Below are 19,998 nucleotides of genomic sequence, written 5' to 3' on the forward strand. Positions count from 1 at the left end.
ATAAACATTTGAAATATATGAGTTTGTATGTAATGTATGAATATAATATACAAGTTTCACTTTTTAAATGGAATTACTGAAATCAATCTACTTTTTCATGATATTCTAATTTTATGACCAGCACCTGTATATCAGCTGCCCCTCTGTCCGGTCCTGTCTATCCCCTCACCTATCAGCTCCCTCTACAGACTTCATACCAATTTGCAGCGATTCATGCTTCTCACAACAGACACTCAATTTGTCCTTTAGTCGTTCAGGGCTAATTAATATAGTAGAAGTGTCAAAGCAACAAAGTGTGTAAAACGCAGAAAAAGCATTTTAACAAGTGCTCATCTCACTTGTCAATTTATAATTTAGGACCTCTGCCTTTTTTACGTTTTTGCTGAAAAATGACCATGTTCTCATGTTTGGGTTAAAGTTTGCTTTACTCACCCCAAGTCCAGCAGCTTAAAACTCCTCGAATGAAACATAGATTTGTGCTGCTGCTAATTCTGCTCTCGGGGGATCTTTATTTTCTGTCATTTTCACTGGTTCAATAGATCAACGTAAAGCAGGTTGCACTTATTCTGTCAATAAAGCTGATTAAGCTCACCTAGCACCATAGTTTCCATTTTATAGTCCTTTCAAAATAAACTCCAATGGCAGGTAAAAGCTGGGGACTATCCGAAATGTTTCTATTTTGTTTGGGAGGTGAGGTGGACGGTAGGTGTCGTTTTGAAAAAAAAAAGCACCCCAGCTTGAAAAGCACTGTTGGGGAAACAACTTGACGCAATACCAGCAGGGCACAGTGTAAAACAAATAATTTTAAAAAATGCTCATTTTAACTAGACTTTAAATATTCAAAAATCACTACCCATCCCTTCGTTCCAGCCCATCTGTGTTTTGGCTGGGATCTTTCCATGCTGTAGCTGATTTTGGTTAATTGGTTCCAGTGCAAAGGCGTGCTCGCTGTGGTAGTTTTAATTCAATATTAGTTACAAGTATAAATGTGGGTATATTCATTAACTGTTACTTTCCACATGCCTCGAACCCTATTTGGTGGCAGATTTTTACTGTTGGTAGGCAGGGACACAGTGAGTTTTCCTCTTGGAATGGCATCATCTCCATTTTTTATCTGCATTGTTTCTGAGTTCAGAGGGACATAACGTTACCAAATGACAGGCATGCCTTGAAGCCCAGCAGATTTTAATTCAAATGTCATCTAGTCTGTAGGAAAACCATCTGCCGATATCCCACGGCAGGACTATAGACTGCAGTGGAAGACTGATGCAATCGGTTTTAGTAAACTGCTTTTTGTAGGTTTTGGTTCAATTGTGCTTCCTGGTACAAAATTGTACTGTTTGTGCCCGGCTCTTTGGATATGCTGTTGTCCTTGGTGCATAAATTAAAATATATGAATGAATAATTGAAAACATGGGAGCAAGGTGAATCTCATGCCTATATGACAATAATTTATGCACAAGCAGCAGTCTGATGAAACAGAACATTTAAATGTACCATTTTTCATGTGAGTCCTGGACTCTATAATTTCCAGCAACCTTTTAGAGAACAATTCAGTTACTCCAAATCAAAGTTTTGTTTTTTTGTCCTTTTATGAGTTTGGAAATATGTTGTAGACTCACCTGAAGACATAGGTGCGTAATTTGGTCAGGGAAAAAACTGGTACACTAATCCATTTAAATGTGTTTTTGTGCAGTTTTATGAAAAGACAACGAGAATATAATGAGGACGCCCATTGTGCTCACTGAATCACTCTCATTACAGTCACTTCAATAAATGATCTTTTATGACTGAAAGAAAAAGGAAAGCAGTAGTTACTTGGCTTTTTATGGCCTTTTTGTCAGAAAGTGAATCTGCATAAACTGGGAGGGGGAGGGGGGGACTGAGCTAAAGAGAGAAGCTGTGTTAATCTTGGATTCATTAGGTGATTTACCTGCGCATCACTACAAAATAAATGCCCCAGGCCAGTTTTTTAGATGTCAGATCTAAATCTGTCAAGCATTAGCTGTTTAACAAACTCTCACATTATATTCACTCACAGAAGACATTAAGCATCCAGAGTGGTGGAAATGAAATGAGACTTAATTTGTTGAAAGGTAATGTGACTGTAATGCGATGACTACAGTTTCAGGGTAAATGGATAATGGAGTTAGCTGTACAGGCAGGCTGCTGGCCCCATGTCACTAGGGTGCAGTACCTCCTCGGGCCTGAATACAAGCAGCGATTCAGTGGGAAATGGTCATCCAGTTGTTGAATCCTCTCCTGTGACAAGTCGTCCCACATCTGTTGTAACTGGACCTCCAGATCCAGCAGATCAACACTAGGTTGGAGTTGATGTCTGAGCTGAAAGATTGAGGGACCTGGCTGACCATGGGTGGACCGCAACATGATGCATGCAGTCCATAGATATGTGTGGGCAAGCATTGCCTTATTGACAGACTACGAAGGTGGTGCTCAGGAGGGGTAAGACATGCGATCACAAGATGTCACTGACTGTGTTGCACCATCAGGGTGCCCATGAAGTCATACCCTATGGCCCCCCACATCATGACACTAAGAGTAATGCTGGCATGTCTCTCCACAACATTGGCAGGATTGATCCACTCCACCATACTTGTGTACAGTGGTCATTTGTGGCTAGGGAGAACCAGAATTCGTCACTGAACATAGCATAATATGTCACCACTCATCTTCAGTCTGATCATTGTCGTTACAGCACAACTCCAAAGACAACCATCTCTGCTCTGATGTTAATGGTAGCCTATGCATGGGACACTAAACCTGTAGTCCAGCTGATGCCAGTCATCAAGATGTCATGGCGTGTTGGTTCTTTTGGTTCTCTATCTGTTTTGGTTATGCCATCTACTTGCAGCATACATACAACGTACTTAAAACGGCACGAAAGCTGACATTTTTACATAATTTCATTGGTTTTATTTCATGTCTCATCACATTTTTAATTGTTTTATTTTTGTTTGTTTATATTGTCTCTTTTTTTTGTTTGGTATTATCATTTTTACCATGCATTGTTTTGTCTGCAGCACTTTGGCTAACGACAGCTGCTTTTAAATGTGCTATATAAATAAAATTGATTTGATTTTGCAGATTTGCAGACAGGAACCATTCCATCTCGATGCTTAAACTGGCCCATTCCTTCTTGATGCTTAACTATTTTTGCCAGCGACTGCATCTTTTATCTTTGCTTACTGTTCTTTAAAAACCATCTTGCAAGACAGGGGTAGTCCCACATGTTGAGTTTGAGCAATGTTATTGATGACTGAATGGCCATTTTTATATGTTATTTTATATGTTTCCATTTAGAGAAGACATCACCTCCGCCTCCCATTAGTTAACCTTATTTTACGTCACTTGATCTGTTGTTCTAATTAAATGAAAGCTGCGATTGACAGGTGCAAAGTTTTGCTTTTGTCAAGGTCTGAATTGTTTAAACGAAGTAATTAAAATAGACCATCTTTTTAAGCATTTATCCATTTACACATTCAGTTTTATAAAACGTGTCCTATAATTTAAAGGTGCACTGGTATTCTGCTCTGTGCCATTGTGCATCGCAGCACCTAATCCTCCTGCTGCTGCACTGTGCTGTCACTCTCCTCCTTTCTCCGTCCTCTGCCTCTCATCCCTCAGAGCCCTCAGATGAACTCGCTGAGCTGGTACAGCTCGGGTTAGTCCCTCTGACTGTGGATGGGGCCCTGGCCCACCACCTGCAGCACTGTCCCTACCATCTCTGCCTCCTCAAGACCCAGCTGATGTGTGATCAGGAGCTCCCTGAGTGTCTCTACGGTCAGCATCTGTAGTTTGCTGTCTGTCTCTGTCAGTCTCACACCCTTGAACTGGCACAGGAGGAACTGGGATGCTGCTACTGCTGGCTGAGCTTTGCATCTACTGTTATTCCATTCTGGCTTGTTTCCTGCTTGTGGATCTTTTTTTTGTAATCCTCTTGTATTTGCCTGTTAATTATGTCCATAGTCCTGCATCCATGCTCCATTTCATGGTTAAAATCTAAAAATGCTAGCATGTCTGACAGAAAGTGCAGCATTGTTTTCATTTGCATATTTAAAGTCAAAATAAATCAGCAGTTTGGAGTCTTTATTACCTCTAAATTGGTGTTTTTTAGAGGGAAGTTCACTATGTGAATTAGGTGTTTGAGGCAGATTTTATTAAGTAGATAAAGTCTGAGTAAACTGCTGAAAAAAAGCTCTGACTTTAATAGCTTATAAATGACAGTATGACCAAGAAAACACAAGATCTCCAATACAAGTGGAATAAATTTTACCCTGCAAGTTCATATCCATGTTTATTACATGGTTTCACCAAAATCTTCAGACAATTTTCCAAAGAAAACACATTTGTTCCAGCAATTCCATCCACTTCAGTGTACCAAAATTGGGGCAATTTTGCAAAATAAATAAGGGCTAGCTCTTATTCTGTAGTCAAGTACCATTAAGTCAATGCCAAATAGACTTGAAAGGGCCCCAGTCAAACTAAAAATGCTAAAAAATAAAAAACTGTGCAACTGCAGAAAGAACATTTTTCATCCTAAGTCGAGCATCATTTTCAGTAAGTCAACTTGTTCATGATTTTTTTTGTGTGTTTTGTTTACACAACACAAGTGGAATCAGAAATACAAAATGAAAACAAGCTCCCTACATGGAAAAATAAGGAATCTTTATAGAGTTGGAAGATCAATTAAGACAAGTTCCCTGAACATTATCAAACCTCAGAGCATCTCTTCTGGGAAACACTCTTCGAGTCCATTGTAATCAAATGAATTTGTGCTCGAAGGACCAACTGGGCTACATGCACGCTGGTCACTGGCAAATCAAACTCTTCTGTGGCTCAATTGTAGGTTTGCTTTTCTGTATTTTGTGCATGTTCCAAAGAGAACTGTGGGTGCAGAGAAAATCCCTTTAAAACTGGTCATTTGTTCAGCAATGAGGCATGTTTGATGACTATTGTGTGGTGTTAATGGCATCAATTTGACCTTCACAGTGGGGAGATTACGATTCGCTTCCACTATACGATAACTTCCTCTGCGTCCACTAATATGCTTCCTGGCCAGGTGGATGATGTTTAAGCATCTGTTGAAAGATTTGGGTCAATATTGTCTCTTCTGTCATTTTAATTGGCCAATTAAGCTGTGGTCTACCCATAAACTGCTGCTTTTATGGGGTATTTCTGGAGTCTGTCCTAGCACTCGTGTCAGCTAAAGAAAATTACTCAATTATTCTTCCTGATAGCAGAGACAACTGTGTGAGATGAGCTATAAAAATCACTTTTTTCTCAAAAGGATTGTTTTTATAAAATCAATCTTTCTTAAATCAGTCTGCGCAGTGTTTTCTGTTGCTTTGTGTTAGTCAGTGTGGAGAGTCAGTGGTGCAGTGTAGCCTCAGTGATTTGGGCGTTTGCTGCATCTGTTGTGTGAGCTGAATTTAATGTTCATATGAAGAGGCTGCAACAAAGATGAGACAACATAGAGAGGATAAAGGCTGTGAAGAATAATGCAACACATACTGTAATACCTGGTTTTGGTTTTGCTACATGGCAAGTGCTGCTTAGGTCAACAAACAAAATTCACAATAATATTCACATTAACATAAATTGGAGTGAAAGTTTCTTTTCTTGATGTTATAAAAGGAGACTTTTTACTTGTGTCCTTTAAGGAACATTAGCAATTACAAGCTTCGTGAACAGTGGAAACTGATATCTTGACTCTCCAAGGCCTGAAACGAAATTTAAAGAGATTTATTTTAAGTCCTTGAAGTAGCACGAGGAAGACTTTGTAGATCAGAGTTGTTTCTCCAATTTATCCCACAATGTTTGAAGCTCTGACCGTAGAAGAATCTCGACGCTCACTCTTCCACCATGCTGCCCAGGGTTGCTCAAGAAATGTTCTCTTGGCAGCATTTGTCCAAGTGATCTCTTATATGAGTGACCAGAGCTAACATTTCCCAACAGAACGTTGCTGAAGCATCATACTGCCCATGTTGGCTTTCCCTCTTTCCTTAGACCGTTCAGGTGTTGTCTTCCCCAGAGAAGTGACATACACCAGGCCTACAACATGATATATAGGAAAACCGTGAACTATCAGACCATTCCTCTTCCTTCAGCAGCAGGCATGGGTCAGCATGGGCTCTCAACCGGTCTGAAGCTTTTCAACCCCATGGACCGTAAACTGTGACGTTCTGCATGTTCTGACGGCTTTCTTTTGGGACCACTACGGTGTTTTTCTTTCTCAACCACACTAGCTCTTCTATTGAACTAGACAACATTTTGGCTTCTCTCAAAATGGTAGCCATTTCCGAGGTATTCCCACCTTGGGTCATGTTAACGTCAATTGGGTTTTAATTGTTCACTAACAATAGATAATCTTTGGATTAGACATTGATTTCAACTAATTTATTTTTAAAAAGTGTCTATCTTTTTCATTTAAATGCTGTTTGTCATTTTTTTATGCCCCCCCCCCACACACACACACACACAATTTGTTTCTGGATAGTATTTCTACATTTTAATGATCATATACAATCATCTTTTTAGCTTGATAAATTGAAAACTACCTAATCAGAAAGGAGGATTGGGGTTTATTAATCAGTTATTAAACTTCATGATGTGCAAACAGATTGATGTTTCAGCTCTGACTGTGTCTCCACCCAGACTCTGATGAAGACACAGTCAGAGTAATCTGCGGAGTAAAATCTGAAACTCTGATCATTAAGCTCCAGCTGTACTTTATCCTGTTTTGGAAGTTTGTCCTTCAGCTGTGAGGCACCTGATTTAGCTGCTTACTGCTTGAAGATTCAAAGAAAACCTCACGCTTACAAGTTTAAAATGGCTTCCAACATGACTACCAACAGAGTTGATGTGCCGTGGTTTGAATTGGAGTGAATTAATCCGTAACACCTTGTTATGCCAAGTATGACCCCTGTCTGGTTTGAATATTCCACTTCTGTTCTTGTGGTTTTACTAACAAGTGAGGGAAATTCATTTAAACTGTTTTTAAATGTGTATGGTAGCTTCAGCCTGTGGGTGGACTGCACAATCTGCTGTGGAGAGTAACATTTCACTGACTCTTGAGTCTTTTGTTTATTTGCCTAAAGGTTTGTGTGGTTTGTCACCAAAGAAAACTAGCCTTTGTTGGATTGAAATGATGAGCAGATAAACCAGCCAACACGCACAGAGAGCTGTAGCGAACCTAATCCTCCATCTGATGAAGTGGTACAACAGGCTGTTTTTTCTCTCTCTCTCGTCTGGATTGCAGGATTCGAAGGCTGCTCCATGGTGCCATCTATCTACCCGCTAGAGACACTGCACAACTTGCTCTCCCTGAAGCAGGTGGAGGAGTTTCTCAGAAAAGTGTGCGAGAGCTGTGAGGCCCAAGGCAAAGCTATGAGAAGTAGGTCTGCACACTGAGACGGCTACGACAACAAATTTGCCAGAGTGCTTACTTATTATTGAGCTGCGTAGCAGTCCTGAAGTTGCAGGACAATACAGAGAAACGCAGGGTCACATAAACTTAAAAAGCAACCAAATGTTTTGAAGACTATTACCCTCAGTTTGACTGATCATATGAACAAACTGCAGACGAGGTTAAAGGCAAACATCCTTTGAAACATACAAGAAACTAACTGAAGGTACCTTTTAATTAGCCCCAGTTTTTGAGCAATAAGTAAATAAAATGAATATATTTGTTTATAATGAGACAACTATCTTATTTTCCGCACTATAGGTCACACTGGATTATAAGATGCACTGTCGTTTTTCGAGAAAATTGAAGGCTTTTAAGTGCGCCTTATAGTCCAGAAAATATGGTACACAAAAGATCTCCCAAACTTGAGGTGTTTAACCACACTGCTCAGGACATATGTTTAGATCCGATGCTATAATGTTTTTGTTACATGATAAACTTTCTGATTATATTTATTCAATGATATATATGTTGCAATAGTTATGTCAACAATGAACTGCAAACCAAGCACAAAAAAAAACATTTTTACATTTTCAGCTTTAGTGTCTTCTCCTTTGTACGTTTCCATGATAACAGAACCAAAGTGAACTGCTCGGTCATCTTAACTAAGATTCAAAACTGTAATTCAGATGGCTACAAATCACTTTAATGACTTCCTGTCATTCATTGCTACTTTTTTAAGAACACAATATAAATAATACTTTATTAGTCTGCAAGCGGGAAAGTATATAGCAAAGTTTAAAATTCAAAATAAATATATATAGAGTAGTTTACATTTTGTCATAATTTGTTATCCTTAGTTTTGTGGTTTAAAGTGACCTTGAAACAGCAAAGCTCAAAACTCTAAAGGAAAGTAGCATTCCTTCAAGGAACGCACATTTCCCGCTGCTTTACATGCCAAAGTTTTAAATGAAGATCTTATGTGATCTGTTAGCACTCGGAGTATGTGTTGGGGATGACTCTCAGCTACTACCACATCAAATATTAGCCCACTGCTGTAAAAGTGACCAAGTTGTAGTCATTTTGTGTTTGCTAAGACTGATCAGCTGTGGTGGCCCTCTCGAATGGAGTTGACTCATCTAATGGTTACTTTCTGAGAGTTTAATTAAAATATGTCCTCTGGTTCATGAGATATGTTGCTGACAGTCAAACAAACACAGAAACAGGCAATTAAATGGGCGGTGAGTGATAAATATCCAAAAGCTCTAATAAACAAGGTTAAAACCACCTGTTAGCAGTTTGTTTGCTAACAGAGCTATAAAATTTAAAGCAACAACATTAACAAACACATGTGTTACTCACACAAAAAACCCTGTACTACAATCCAGAAATAAAATAAGCTTTTTTTTTTTTTTTTTTAGAAACTGGTTCAGAGAAACAAATCCTAATGTATTTATTTTTGTTTCAGCCCTCTCTGGTTTGTTCAACTCCCAAAGCCAAATGTCTCTGGACAGCCCGCAGCCGCCTCTGTCCTCCTCTGAATCTGATGCCTCTCTCCAACCACCAAGCCAGCCTCTGTGGCGTAAGTCTTTCTACTGATGCTGAATATTAAATCAGCCTACTTTAGTCCCGTTTGCCAAACATCTACAATTTACATATATCAAGGCAGCTAAAAGAAAATGTGCCTCTGAAATGTATAGTTTTGCAAATTTGGACGTTGACGTGTGGAAAGCTGCACTGAAATCCATATTTAGTCTGGTACAACGACTTGCATACATTTTTCTTTGAACTGTTTACACTAATTAGATGCTCTGAACTCTGACCTGCACAGGAATTTAGCTCTGCTGAGCAGCTTCCTGGTGTGAAAATAACTGTTTCAAAGGAAAGCAGAAGCAGAATATGGGGAAGCCGGTGCGTTGCCATTAAAATCCTGCTCTTCCTTCACTTAGTGGAAACGTGTGAAACACTGATTTACCTGCAGAGACAGTGCTTATATCACTGAGCCAAAGTTTTCAGTTTGAATTCATGGGAGAAAATATATTGGATCAGTTTTAAGTTGGTTTTAGTTTTAGTGAATGTACAGAACAACCAGCTATAGAAACCTCCCATTCGGCTCTGGTTCTGTTGAACAAACTGACTATGATGTGAGCAGTAAGTAAGTAATGGGAAGGCACTACCTTAAGACCAGCCTCGGAGTTTATAATCAGAGTTGGCTTTTAATAAATAAGCTATAAAACGACTGCAAAACGCTCCTGTGGGAGCAACAAAGGTAATAAAACTGCAGTTAAAAAAGGTCTTGGGGAGAAAAAAAAAAAACCTTTCATTACGATTAATTCAGCTCAACCCTTTCAGTGTTGACACATCTTCTCTTTACTTTTCTCGCTTTTTTTATAGAAAATTTCTTTTTCCTGCTTTGTTTGTGATTAAATTAGAGATTTAGTAGAGATTTCAGTCTTCTCCTTGTTACCGGTATTCTCTTTAAATCCTACTTTTTTTTTCCTTTCAAACATTGTGTTCACTTCTGGATTTATTATTATTATTATTATTATATTTTTTGTTAAATCTTTGCCTTTCTGGTTTTGTGGCCGTTTCTTTGACCACAGATCCAGGCTGCATGAATACAAATTGTTCTGTTTATGTGATAACGTGCCTTCCTTTTAGCTTTAGTGACTCTTTTAGTGGAGCAATTTTGAAGAGTTTTACAACTTGGGCAAGAGGTCCAGTTATTAATTTTGTTTTCTGTATCAAATATTGGATTATTTGGATCGTTATAGTTTTGTTCTGTTGTCCTAAATATGCTTGATTTATTGACTAATAAATGCTAATTATATGTATTAGTCTTTCACACACTGGTGGGCATGTGGCTTAATTTATGTAACCCCCAACACTGGTTTCATCTAACGTCTCCACGACAACAATCCAACAATGAGAAGAAGCTGCTGCTTTCCTGATTTTATTTATTTATTTATTTTTTTGTACCAAGAATATTTATGTCTGCCCACATAAAGCATAAAAACAACCAAAAAACACAACACTAATGTAGTTATGGCTCTGCGTGGAAAGAAATAAGAATAATTTTTGCAAGAATAATGGTGTCCAGGTGGCACAGTTGGTTACCACCGTTGCCTGGGTTTGAGTCCTGGTTGGGGTCTTTCTGTGTGGAGTTTGCATGTTTTTTTTGTTTTTTTTCATGTACTCCGGTTTCCTCCCACAGATGAAAAACATCTGTTTGTTTTAAACCGGCTACTCTAATATGATCGTAGGTGTGTGAGCATGAACCCTTGTTTGTCTCAGTGATGGACTGATGATCTGTCTCCACCTCTTTCCCAATGATAGACACCAGCACCCTGCTCTGGTTTAAGTGGGTTTAGAAAACGGATAGATGAATTATTATCTTTAAAAAAAAGAGTGGTGATGTATTAGAAAATGCATCTGATTTTAGAGACACATGCTCACGTTTAAAGATTACTGAAACGTAAACCTATTAACTTCTGCGTTTGCTTGTCCTGTTAAGATGGCAGCATACCTTCCAGCGCTGTCTCCAGCGCGGGCCCTTCGTCCCCAGTCACGGACAGCTCCGGTCTGAACTTCAGCTTCAGCGAGTAGAAGATCTGTCTCCAAAGCTGAAGACCTTCTGAGCGTCTGAGGACACGGCGTGAAGTCGCCTGCTCGCTCCTCTGCTCACAAAAACGCTCTCAAGGAGGCACCACTCTGCCTCAGACTGATCAGACTGATGACGGACTCCTCCGTGGATCTCCTGCTGGTGGATCTCTCATCACCTTCATCTTCCTTCAGCTCGTCGACGCACTCGTTGATCATATCAGAACATAAAGCCAGCATTCACACCGTCCGTGCCTTTCAGTCAGTTTGGATGCTGCCTCGTTAAATCATTAGGTGCCTGCTGTATTTAGCTTCTTTTTCATTTCAAATACTTTTTCACAAAATCTGTTCTCATTTTGAGCTGAAGCTCTTTTTAATATCACTTGTCACTGTTTGCAGGAACAACACAGATCGTGTTGAAGCCTTTATAAAGAGTTGAACATGTCCTTTAGACATTTTGGTAGTTAGCCAATGTAATATCTGAGTATCACATCTGCTGCTTGATTGTTAGCATGCTGACGAGGCTGGAAACTGAAAGACTTCCATCCAAAGTCAACAAAAACCAAAAAGCACCTTTATGTAGCATTTCAGCTTTTTCATTTGGACTAAAGTGGTGCATTGTAACGTGGTTCTTCAGAATCTGTTATCTGCAGATTTTATTTGTATTATGATCAACCAAACATTAATTTGTGAGCTTTACAGAGCTGACAGGATTCTCTTAAGATCAAGGTGAGTAATTTTCCTGGTTTCATGTTTTGATCTGAAATGAGTCTTTTGCTGCTTGATTTTGAAACTTTTTTTTGTTTGTTTTTAACAAAAATTTCAAATTATTCTTTTTAGTTGTCGTCCGAAGTATGAAAAGAATTCTGCTGAAAACTTTGGGCCCCCATTTGTAGATTATTGTGAAATCATGTAAATATTTTGTTTCATCATAAGTGACATGGGCCATCAATGTTTGTCTAAATGAACCACGCTGAAACTATTTTTGTTTTCTGTTCGATTCTCAGCTTTAATTGTGTAAAATACAGGCTTCATTTTGTTTTGTTTTTGTCCAAAATGCAAATATTTCCTCTGTGGGACTGAAACAGTCTGATCAAGCTTGACTCCTCTCTTTGTGCGTCTGCTGTTAAGAGAAAAAATGTCTCTAAATGTGCCTTGAAATGACATGAGATTCATTTTTGGCGTTTCCACATCAGATTGATTTGAAGAGGCTGAAGGCAGAAGGCTCTCGTCATCAGTTTTTCTGTGGAGGATTAATTGTTGCCGCTTCCTGCTGTCATGCCAACAATTGTGATTTTTTTTTTTTTAATTATTTAAATAAGTCTTTTCATCAAATGTACTCAGGTAACCTATAGATCCAGATTGGTTTTTATCAACATTTTGTTGAACTGGGGGTCAGTTCACTTTTTAAAATAAAAAGACATTTAGTGATGAATTTGCTTGAGATCGAACTGATTCATTAGACAGGCATATGTTTGTTTGGCATTTTGTCTTTGTATTATTAAAGAGTAAGAGATCAGGGTGCAGAAACAACCAGCTACACAAAAGCTGCTCAGAGGAAATCTGAATTAAAAAGGCAGCAAATTATCTTATTTGTGAGGGATGGGTGTGAAAAATAAGCTTTGGTAGTATTCTCTGCAGCACCAAAGAAATAAGACTTCCCCGATTGTTTCAGAGTGAGTTAATTATTGAACTGACCTCCAGAACTTCAAGTCTGCTGTAGAGCAAATTGAAATATTTTTGTCATCATGAAAAGCATTTTAGATTTCATTTCAGCACAGCTGTCTTATTTATGTTGTTATTTAATGCGCTCTGTATTGCTACCCAAAGAGAAATGTTTGCGTGCGTGTGTCCAGTAATGTTTGCTTTTGGAAAAGCAGGGTTGAGTTTTAGCAGGTAAAATCTGCCAGAGTCTTCAGGTTAAGGTTGGGCTTTGATGTTGGAGGGATGGAAGGGGGTTAATAATAAAAAAAGCATCAATTAAACAGTGAAAGTGTTGTTATATGTTCTCAAACACTAAACCACCTGTTAACGCCTGCCACTGGCCTTTATTGCTCCATAACAAATCTGTTTCACTGCTCTTCCAGCACACACTTCTTGTTTTTATTTTTTCATTTATCGTTTTAGTGCTCTGTTTTTCTGTAAATGTTCCTCCTGTCTTTTTTCTCTCCATTTCTTCTACCTTCTGCTGTCTTATAACTTCACCCCAGTTTCTTAATTTTACCATTTTCCTCACCTGTTTCTTGTGTCCCTCTTTCTGTCCTTGTCCACCTTTGGCTTGTCTCTTTTACCTCCTCTCCCTATTTTCTCTCTTTTTTGTTTCCAGTCATTTTTTTGCATTTTCTTTCACCTTTGCCTCTCCTAACAAACTTGAGCCCTGATTCACCAAAAGATTGCTCAACTTTTGGAGAAACACAAAGTCCTCACAAAGGGAGATGTGTGCCTCAAACCTTGCCAATTAAATTTTCTCTCTGTTCTGATGCAGTCTGAATAAATTTTAAATAAGGTTTGATGCATATTTAGAGGGAAAATCCACCATATTTTAAAGTAAATTTAAAAAGCAGCTGATTCTCAAAGACCAGCAGTGTTTGAGACACGTGGTTATTGTTAATATTTAGTGCCTCCTGAGAGCTGGTGTTAATTGTCTCAGGAGAAGGAACGGAGGAAGAGGAGCAATCTGTTGCACTGTTGCCTTCATGAAGAGAAGACAAACGTATCAGGAAAAGTATAACTCATCCTCTCTTCCAGTGATGAATGTCAGAAATGGTTGCATCTAAATAAATTGACGAAAAAACTGTGTAAAATCTATTTGTTAACAAAGAAAACCTAAAACAAAATGAACTGAAAATAACATCTGTCATCCTCCAGAGAAACAGAGGAGGTTTCAAAGAGGGAAAACTAAAGGAGGTAGGAAGAACTACATTAATACATTAATCAAGTGAAAGATGCAATGATTGAGGTAACAAAGAACAAAATGCAACTTATTGATTTAGGAATGCCATCCAGAAAAGTCCTTAATCTTTGATACAGGACTAAATGTATTTCATCCGTTGAGAAATTGAGCTCACTGTGACAGAAATTGTATTTCTTTGTCTCTTCAAATTTAGATTGTACAACAAGGATAGTTGCAATGTGGCACAATAAAATGTACGAATTATTCCCACCCACAAAACTGGATGGTGTGTCGGCACCACTGAACACCACATGAGATCCTGAAAGTTGAAGCCAGAAGAAGAAGAATGTCCTCATATGATGGTCCAAGTACAAGTTTCAAGTCCTACCCCTCCTTGTAAACAAACAGGTGTTACCCCTTTAAAAAAAAAAATATATATATATATTTTTTTTTTTTTTTTTCATTTAGCTGTAATTACTTCTTTTATGCCTCAAAAAAAGTCATGTGAAACAATGAATGCATAGAAGGAAGTAGTGCGGGACTATTTCCCCTCCTGCATCCCCATTGCTCAGACCCTGGTTCCAAAAAGACAACATGGCAGCTCCCATAAACCGGATCCTGCTGGCTTTAATTCTTCAAAGTTGGGGACATTTGGTTTAGTATTATAGTAGATGTCAACAGTTTGCACCAGCATACCATTAGTGCTTTTGCTTTGTTAATACGACAAGAAGGAGCAGATAGTGGGAGCAGATTATGTTCAAAGGTTGGAACAAAAACCAGACGCTGCACGTTTTTAGTTGAATCGAGCTCTCTGTCTCTTCTTTGTTTCATCTTCTGTTCCTTTCCTTCCTTCATGTCTTCCTATCTTGTTTAATCTCCTTTATCTTATCTTCCTACCTCCTTTGGTTTTCCCTCTTTGAAACCTCCTCTGTTCTGGTTTTCTCTTCTGGCCTCATTTCAGCTGTAGGTTTTGTTTTCTCTCATCCTAGTTTTATCAGAAAAGAGAAAACAGAAGAACAGCAGTATCCCCCGTGTCCTTACCTCACCCGGTTTACTCTTCCCCTCCCACAACCTTCCTCCTCTCCATTTTAAAGTCTTTTTCAACAGTAGTGATGACTCATGCCTTCCCCTGTTGCTCCCATGCGTTGCCATGGTGACACCCCCAGATGTAATTGGCTTCTTCTAAGTGACGATAGGTAACTGGAGAGATGGAGCCAGCCAACTCACCGACAGCCAAAAGCTGATGTCACCCTGTCTGGATGGCAAGCCTTTTTTCTAATACTTTATCTCGTCTGACATAAACACAGAAAGAGACAAAGGTTCGTTCATTCAGCTCTCGTACAATCACACAGTTTGAGTAAACTCAGCTTTTTCTGGCTCCCGCAGCCTCCTTCATTTGCAGCTCAACAAGATGACCACAGCTTGGCAGGTAGTCGTGAAAAGGGTTATGAAACGTTAATCCCTCCAGCAACGCTTCCATCAGGGCTTTTTGGCTGCAGAAGTGATTTTAAGAGGTGGTATTAAAAACAGATTTGGCTCCAGGAAAGGTTCCTCAGGATTAACACCAACACGACAATAAGCACATGAAAAGTGGCTTTGAAATTTCTGATTTGTCCTTGTGAAGCAAAAATATACTTAAAATCTTTTACAGTCATTTGTAACAAAACTGAACCACAAGGAGGCTGAGAAATGTGGTCGAAGAAATTTAGTTTTCAGCATTTTTTGAAATACATCTTCAGTTTTACACAGGAAGAATACAGTTGCAAACAAAACAATCCAGTTTGGCTGTTGCAGTTGTTGTTTTTTACCCCCCAGTTTAACACACATTTAGATCCTCGCTACAGCTGCTGGAGTTTTAGGGCTAAAGATGATATCTCACTGGGCTGCATCTGTTGGGAGGCTAATTGTAGACTCAAATTTGCAGAAAAACACTGAAGAAAAAAATGCAAAATTTCCTTTGCAGTCTTACTAAATTCTGAGTGTGTGACGGAAATGTTTCTGCAGCACGTTTTTGAAAATGGTGGCCTATTCTTATGTTCACAGCTTGCAAAACTGCATCTTTGGCCGTGCATGTTAATTTGTAATTAATACTTTTTTTATTTTTTCAAATAAATGTTTGTTTGTTTTTTAATATAATTTAAATTTTTTCTCTGGCTACATATAACAAACACTAAAATACCCATGCCACTTAGTAGTGGGAACATCCCCATATCAATTTACAGAAAATAACATCATTTGCATGATTCAAGATATTTCTAAAACAATTGTAGCTTCTTTTTTTTTTAAATACTATTTGCAAATTTCTCTTAGTTGTTAACCCTTTAAGCACACAATCAAAGGTAACAGGATCAGGACAAAGGAAAACAAACTCACAAAAACTGGGGGCAGCTTTATTGTTGTTTTAGTTTCTTGGGCACAAAGGTATAGTTGGTATTTCTCACCAAAACTTCAGTTTGTGTGTAAGAGGAAGGTGGAAACGCAACACAAAAAAATCTCCTATTGTAAACATATCCAGAGTAAAGTGGACAGGAACTCAGTTTGGTCCTTCATGCTTGATATTCCGTCTCTCAAACATGTGGCTTGTTGATGTTTTTTTTAATCTCATGTTCTCTGATTTCTTCCTGTTGATCTCTTGCAGTCGAGTTCTGGCAGGCATCAAATCTGTCCCAGTGAGTGAACATCATCAGACCAGAACTCAACAAACACTGAGGGCTTAAGATGAAGCTAGAAAAATAGATTCACAAAAGAAATACACACAATATTTCATTAACATTAGCATCGTCTCAGGATTGTCTGACCGTGGGTTTGAACAAATTTACTACTTCAGAGCCACGTCCACTGTCTTACTTCAGCAGTCTGCTTGCAGGATTTTACCTTGCTATAAGATTAAAACCTTTTAAACAAAGGACAAATGTATTAATCCTCCAAATTTCTATCTTCTCTCTGGTTAAACCTCCCTCTCAGGTTTTATCTCAGTTTTCTCATTAGATCTTAAAAAATGTTATTTTCAATTGAGAGGAAATTAGTCCTAAATGCTTCAGTTCTTCTATTTGGTGGTTCGAGTTAAGTGGAAGCCAAAGCACGAAAGAGGAGAAGCTGCTAGTCGTGCTGATGAGACAATTACTCCCATTTGCCAGCAAGGGTGTCCAGTTAGACCTTCAGTGCCACCCCTGCACTCACACGTCATCCTGAGCCCCCCCCACTCCCCGTCCACCCCTCTAACCATCCTCCAAACTGCGTTGTCAAGGTAACCAAGGAGGTGAGCTGAGAACGAAGGAGAGTGGATTTGCTCGGCAATGTGGCAGGAAGAGCAACGGAGCAGCAATCTGTAAAGTCTGGCCACTAGAGACCCAAACAGCATATAATAATGTATCATCCAAGGTTAAAAGGACTGCCAACCTGACTGAACACAGTGCCACTCTCTTCAGCTCCGGGTTGGCTTCATGTGGGCACGCACAGAAAAGCAAAAAGAAACGAGAAGGTCCGATTCGCTCACAAGGGGATAAAATATATTTGGAACCATTTATCACCGGCTGAAAGGAACAGAGCTCGAGGTTTAGGCTTAGACTCATCAGCTTGGTTTTGGAACCCATGTTGAAATGCTCCATCTTCTCTGAGCAGGGTCTCTATGCAGGCTTGGAATTTATGAAATTTGCTTTTAGTCTTTTTTAGAAGTGTGAAAAACTCAATTAAAATCCTTTTCCTCACTTGTGAAATCCTCAGTAAACTGTACCTTAAGGCCCTCATAGTTCCAATGACCACAGATGGTTTGGCATACAGTGGTATATTAATAATTTTATGAGTAGTTATCTAGTTTGAAATGTTAATGTAAAGGTTTGAATTCTGCCTGATCAGAGTTGGTCCAATCCCCCCTGCTCACTGCAGTTCTGGCTCCAGTTATTACTTCCTTTTCCTTACCTGTGGCACTCTGCATTTATTCTCTGCTGCTCCCTGCTCGTCTGAAGTCACTCTGTTTCCAGCGTTCCAGCTCCTGTGTTTCTAGTTATTTGACCTGTTTGTCTGTTCCTGGTTTCTGCCTCTGCCTGACCCTCATTGTCTCTGTAAGTTTGATTCTGCTCTTTTGTGCCTGATGAACACTGGATTGTGTTTTTTTGATTACAGATATTACCTGGATTTCCTGGTTTATCATTATACCATCTACCTTGTCTCCAGTTAACTCAGCCTTACAGGAGAAGAATTAATATTAGCTAACTAGGGGTTCCACCAGTCATCTTTCCTGGCTGATCTAGGGCCCAATGTCCTCCTGACTTCAGGCTATCTCTGGAGAGATCCGAGCTTGTTGTTCTCCGCGTTCACCTCAAAACAAAACAAAAGGAAACTAACCCGACCTTCCTTCCTGTCCCTCCAACAGGTCCTGCCAAGGTAAGCCCATCTGCTCTCTACTCGCTTTTGTTTTTCTCTTCACACTGACTGAGGATTCCCCGGTCCCTTTTCTCTCTCAGTCGGTCCTCGAACAAAGTGATCTCCTCTGAGAGCAAGTGGGTCTTCACTGGAGGAGATCCTCCTGCCTTAACCTCACTTCTCCAGTATTCCCTGAGAGCTGACCCACTTTCCAGGAAACCCTGAGACTCCCCTCCTCCATTATCTTGGAGGAGAATCTGCAACAAGAACCACTCACGGGCAGAACCACTCAGTTTTGTTTCATTTAATCGCTCAAAGAAACGTTTCCCTCACGCTGTTCTGTTGTCTTTCTCAGAGTTTCTATGGCCGAGTCCAATAAAGAGCCGAACTTTCAGCTACAGTACATTAACTCACTGTAATGAATCTTTTTAAAACCTTGTTCCTGTATTCAGTGTCTTTATGTGTCCCGTCTGTCTTACAGAATTCCTTTCAGTTCATTTGTCCTTGTGATTTACTAAGTGTAGAACAAAAGGGGTTAATAACTGAATTCAAATACGTTTAAGATCTGCAAACTTTTAAATTAACTGAACTTAGTGTCCAGTTTAAGTATTATCCTTCTGACTACCAGGAAAAATAATTATATATATATTTACTTTTCCTAATGTTTGTAAGGTAATCAGCCCCACCCTTTCACATTTGCAATCATTAAAAAGTTAATTCAGTTACATGCAGTGGGTGGGCGACATTCAGGTTTACAAATGTCCTCCACAGAGGACAAATTTGAATTACTAATCGTCAGGAGGATATGTAAGTAGATTAGCATTTTCACAGTTTCTTATTCTGGGTCCCTGTGCAGTCTTAGTGTGTACAATTTGACTTTAATTTTAGTATTTTCAAGGTCAAAATAAAAACAAAAAAAATATGGAAAATTGTTTACAACCCTTTTTTCTTTTTTTTTTTACGAAAAATCTAAAATTAAGGGCTAAACTGGTCTGCCAATTTTGTGAGCACTCAAAGACCAGCAACAGTCAGGGAAAGTCAACATAATGTATCCCATGAGCAAAATTACTGTGGTGTTTTGTTTTTTGTTTGGAACAAATCCTGTTTTTTTTTTAAATGCCAACATTATGACCTCCATATGTAGGACAGGTCAGAATCAAGATAAGATTTGTAAAAACAATCTGATCAAAAAAGATGGAAAAAGAGTTAGGGATTGAGACAATTCAGCTTCTGCACAAATGTATTCACATTAGCCCCACATGAAACCTTAGATAATTTGAAAGTGTTTGGTCTACGTAAGTTTGCAGATCACCAATTTACTGGTTAGTATTAAATATTTCTTTGGCATCATATCTTTGCCTACACACAAACTACATTTATTAATGTGTGTAAACACCCCTGGTGTTAATGTCTAAGAAGTAGCACTTAAATACATCAAAGATCTGAGCACAGAAGACAAGTTAATGGTGAGACTGCTAACTCAGAACACCTTTGTTTGCATACATGTTGACAAAAAACACAGCTCTAGCGTTTTACAATTACAGAAACCACATTGAAAAGGGGAATGAACAGATTCCATATGATTCTGACTATTTTGAAATATTTTTTTTATTTCAAATGTTTAGAAATGTTAAAAATTTCAGCAGTATGAGAGCGTGAGTGAGTGAGAACCAAAAAACGAATGTTTGGACTTTTGGGAAACTCTTTTTATATTTGT

The 19,998-nt window shown here is 38.8% G+C and overlaps 1 protein-coding gene across 13 annotated transcripts in view; it reads left to right on the forward strand.

Moving 5' to 3' along the window:
* ppip5k1b (diphosphoinositol pentakisphosphate kinase 1b) overlaps positions 1–13,019 on the forward strand; it is a 55,215-nt gene extending 42,196 nt beyond the window's left edge. For 7 of the 13 annotated variants that reach the window (XM_025009734.2, XM_025009738.2, XM_025009739.2 and 4 more), the window contains 4 exons: positions 3,646–3,801; positions 7,280–7,414; positions 8,895–9,008; positions 10,941–13,019. In XM_025009734.2, the coding sequence (XP_024865502.1) occupies positions 3,646–3,801; positions 7,280–7,414; positions 8,895–9,008; positions 10,941–11,032 (497 nt within the window). In that variant the 3' untranslated portion in view covers positions 11,033–13,019. The remainder of the gene's footprint in view (positions 1–3,645; positions 3,802–7,279; positions 7,415–8,894; positions 9,009–10,940) is intronic. The other 6 variants (XM_037978186.1, XM_037978189.1, XM_037978191.1 and 3 more) reach the window with 3 other exon arrangements.
* Positions 13,020–19,998: the final 6,979 nt, after the last annotated feature.

Source organism: Kryptolebias marmoratus, linkage group LG11, assembly GCF_001649575.2.
Source record: "Kryptolebias marmoratus isolate JLee-2015 linkage group LG11, ASM164957v2, whole genome shotgun sequence".
Classification (NCBI taxonomy): domain Eukaryota; kingdom Metazoa; phylum Chordata; class Actinopteri; order Cyprinodontiformes; family Rivulidae; genus Kryptolebias; species Kryptolebias marmoratus.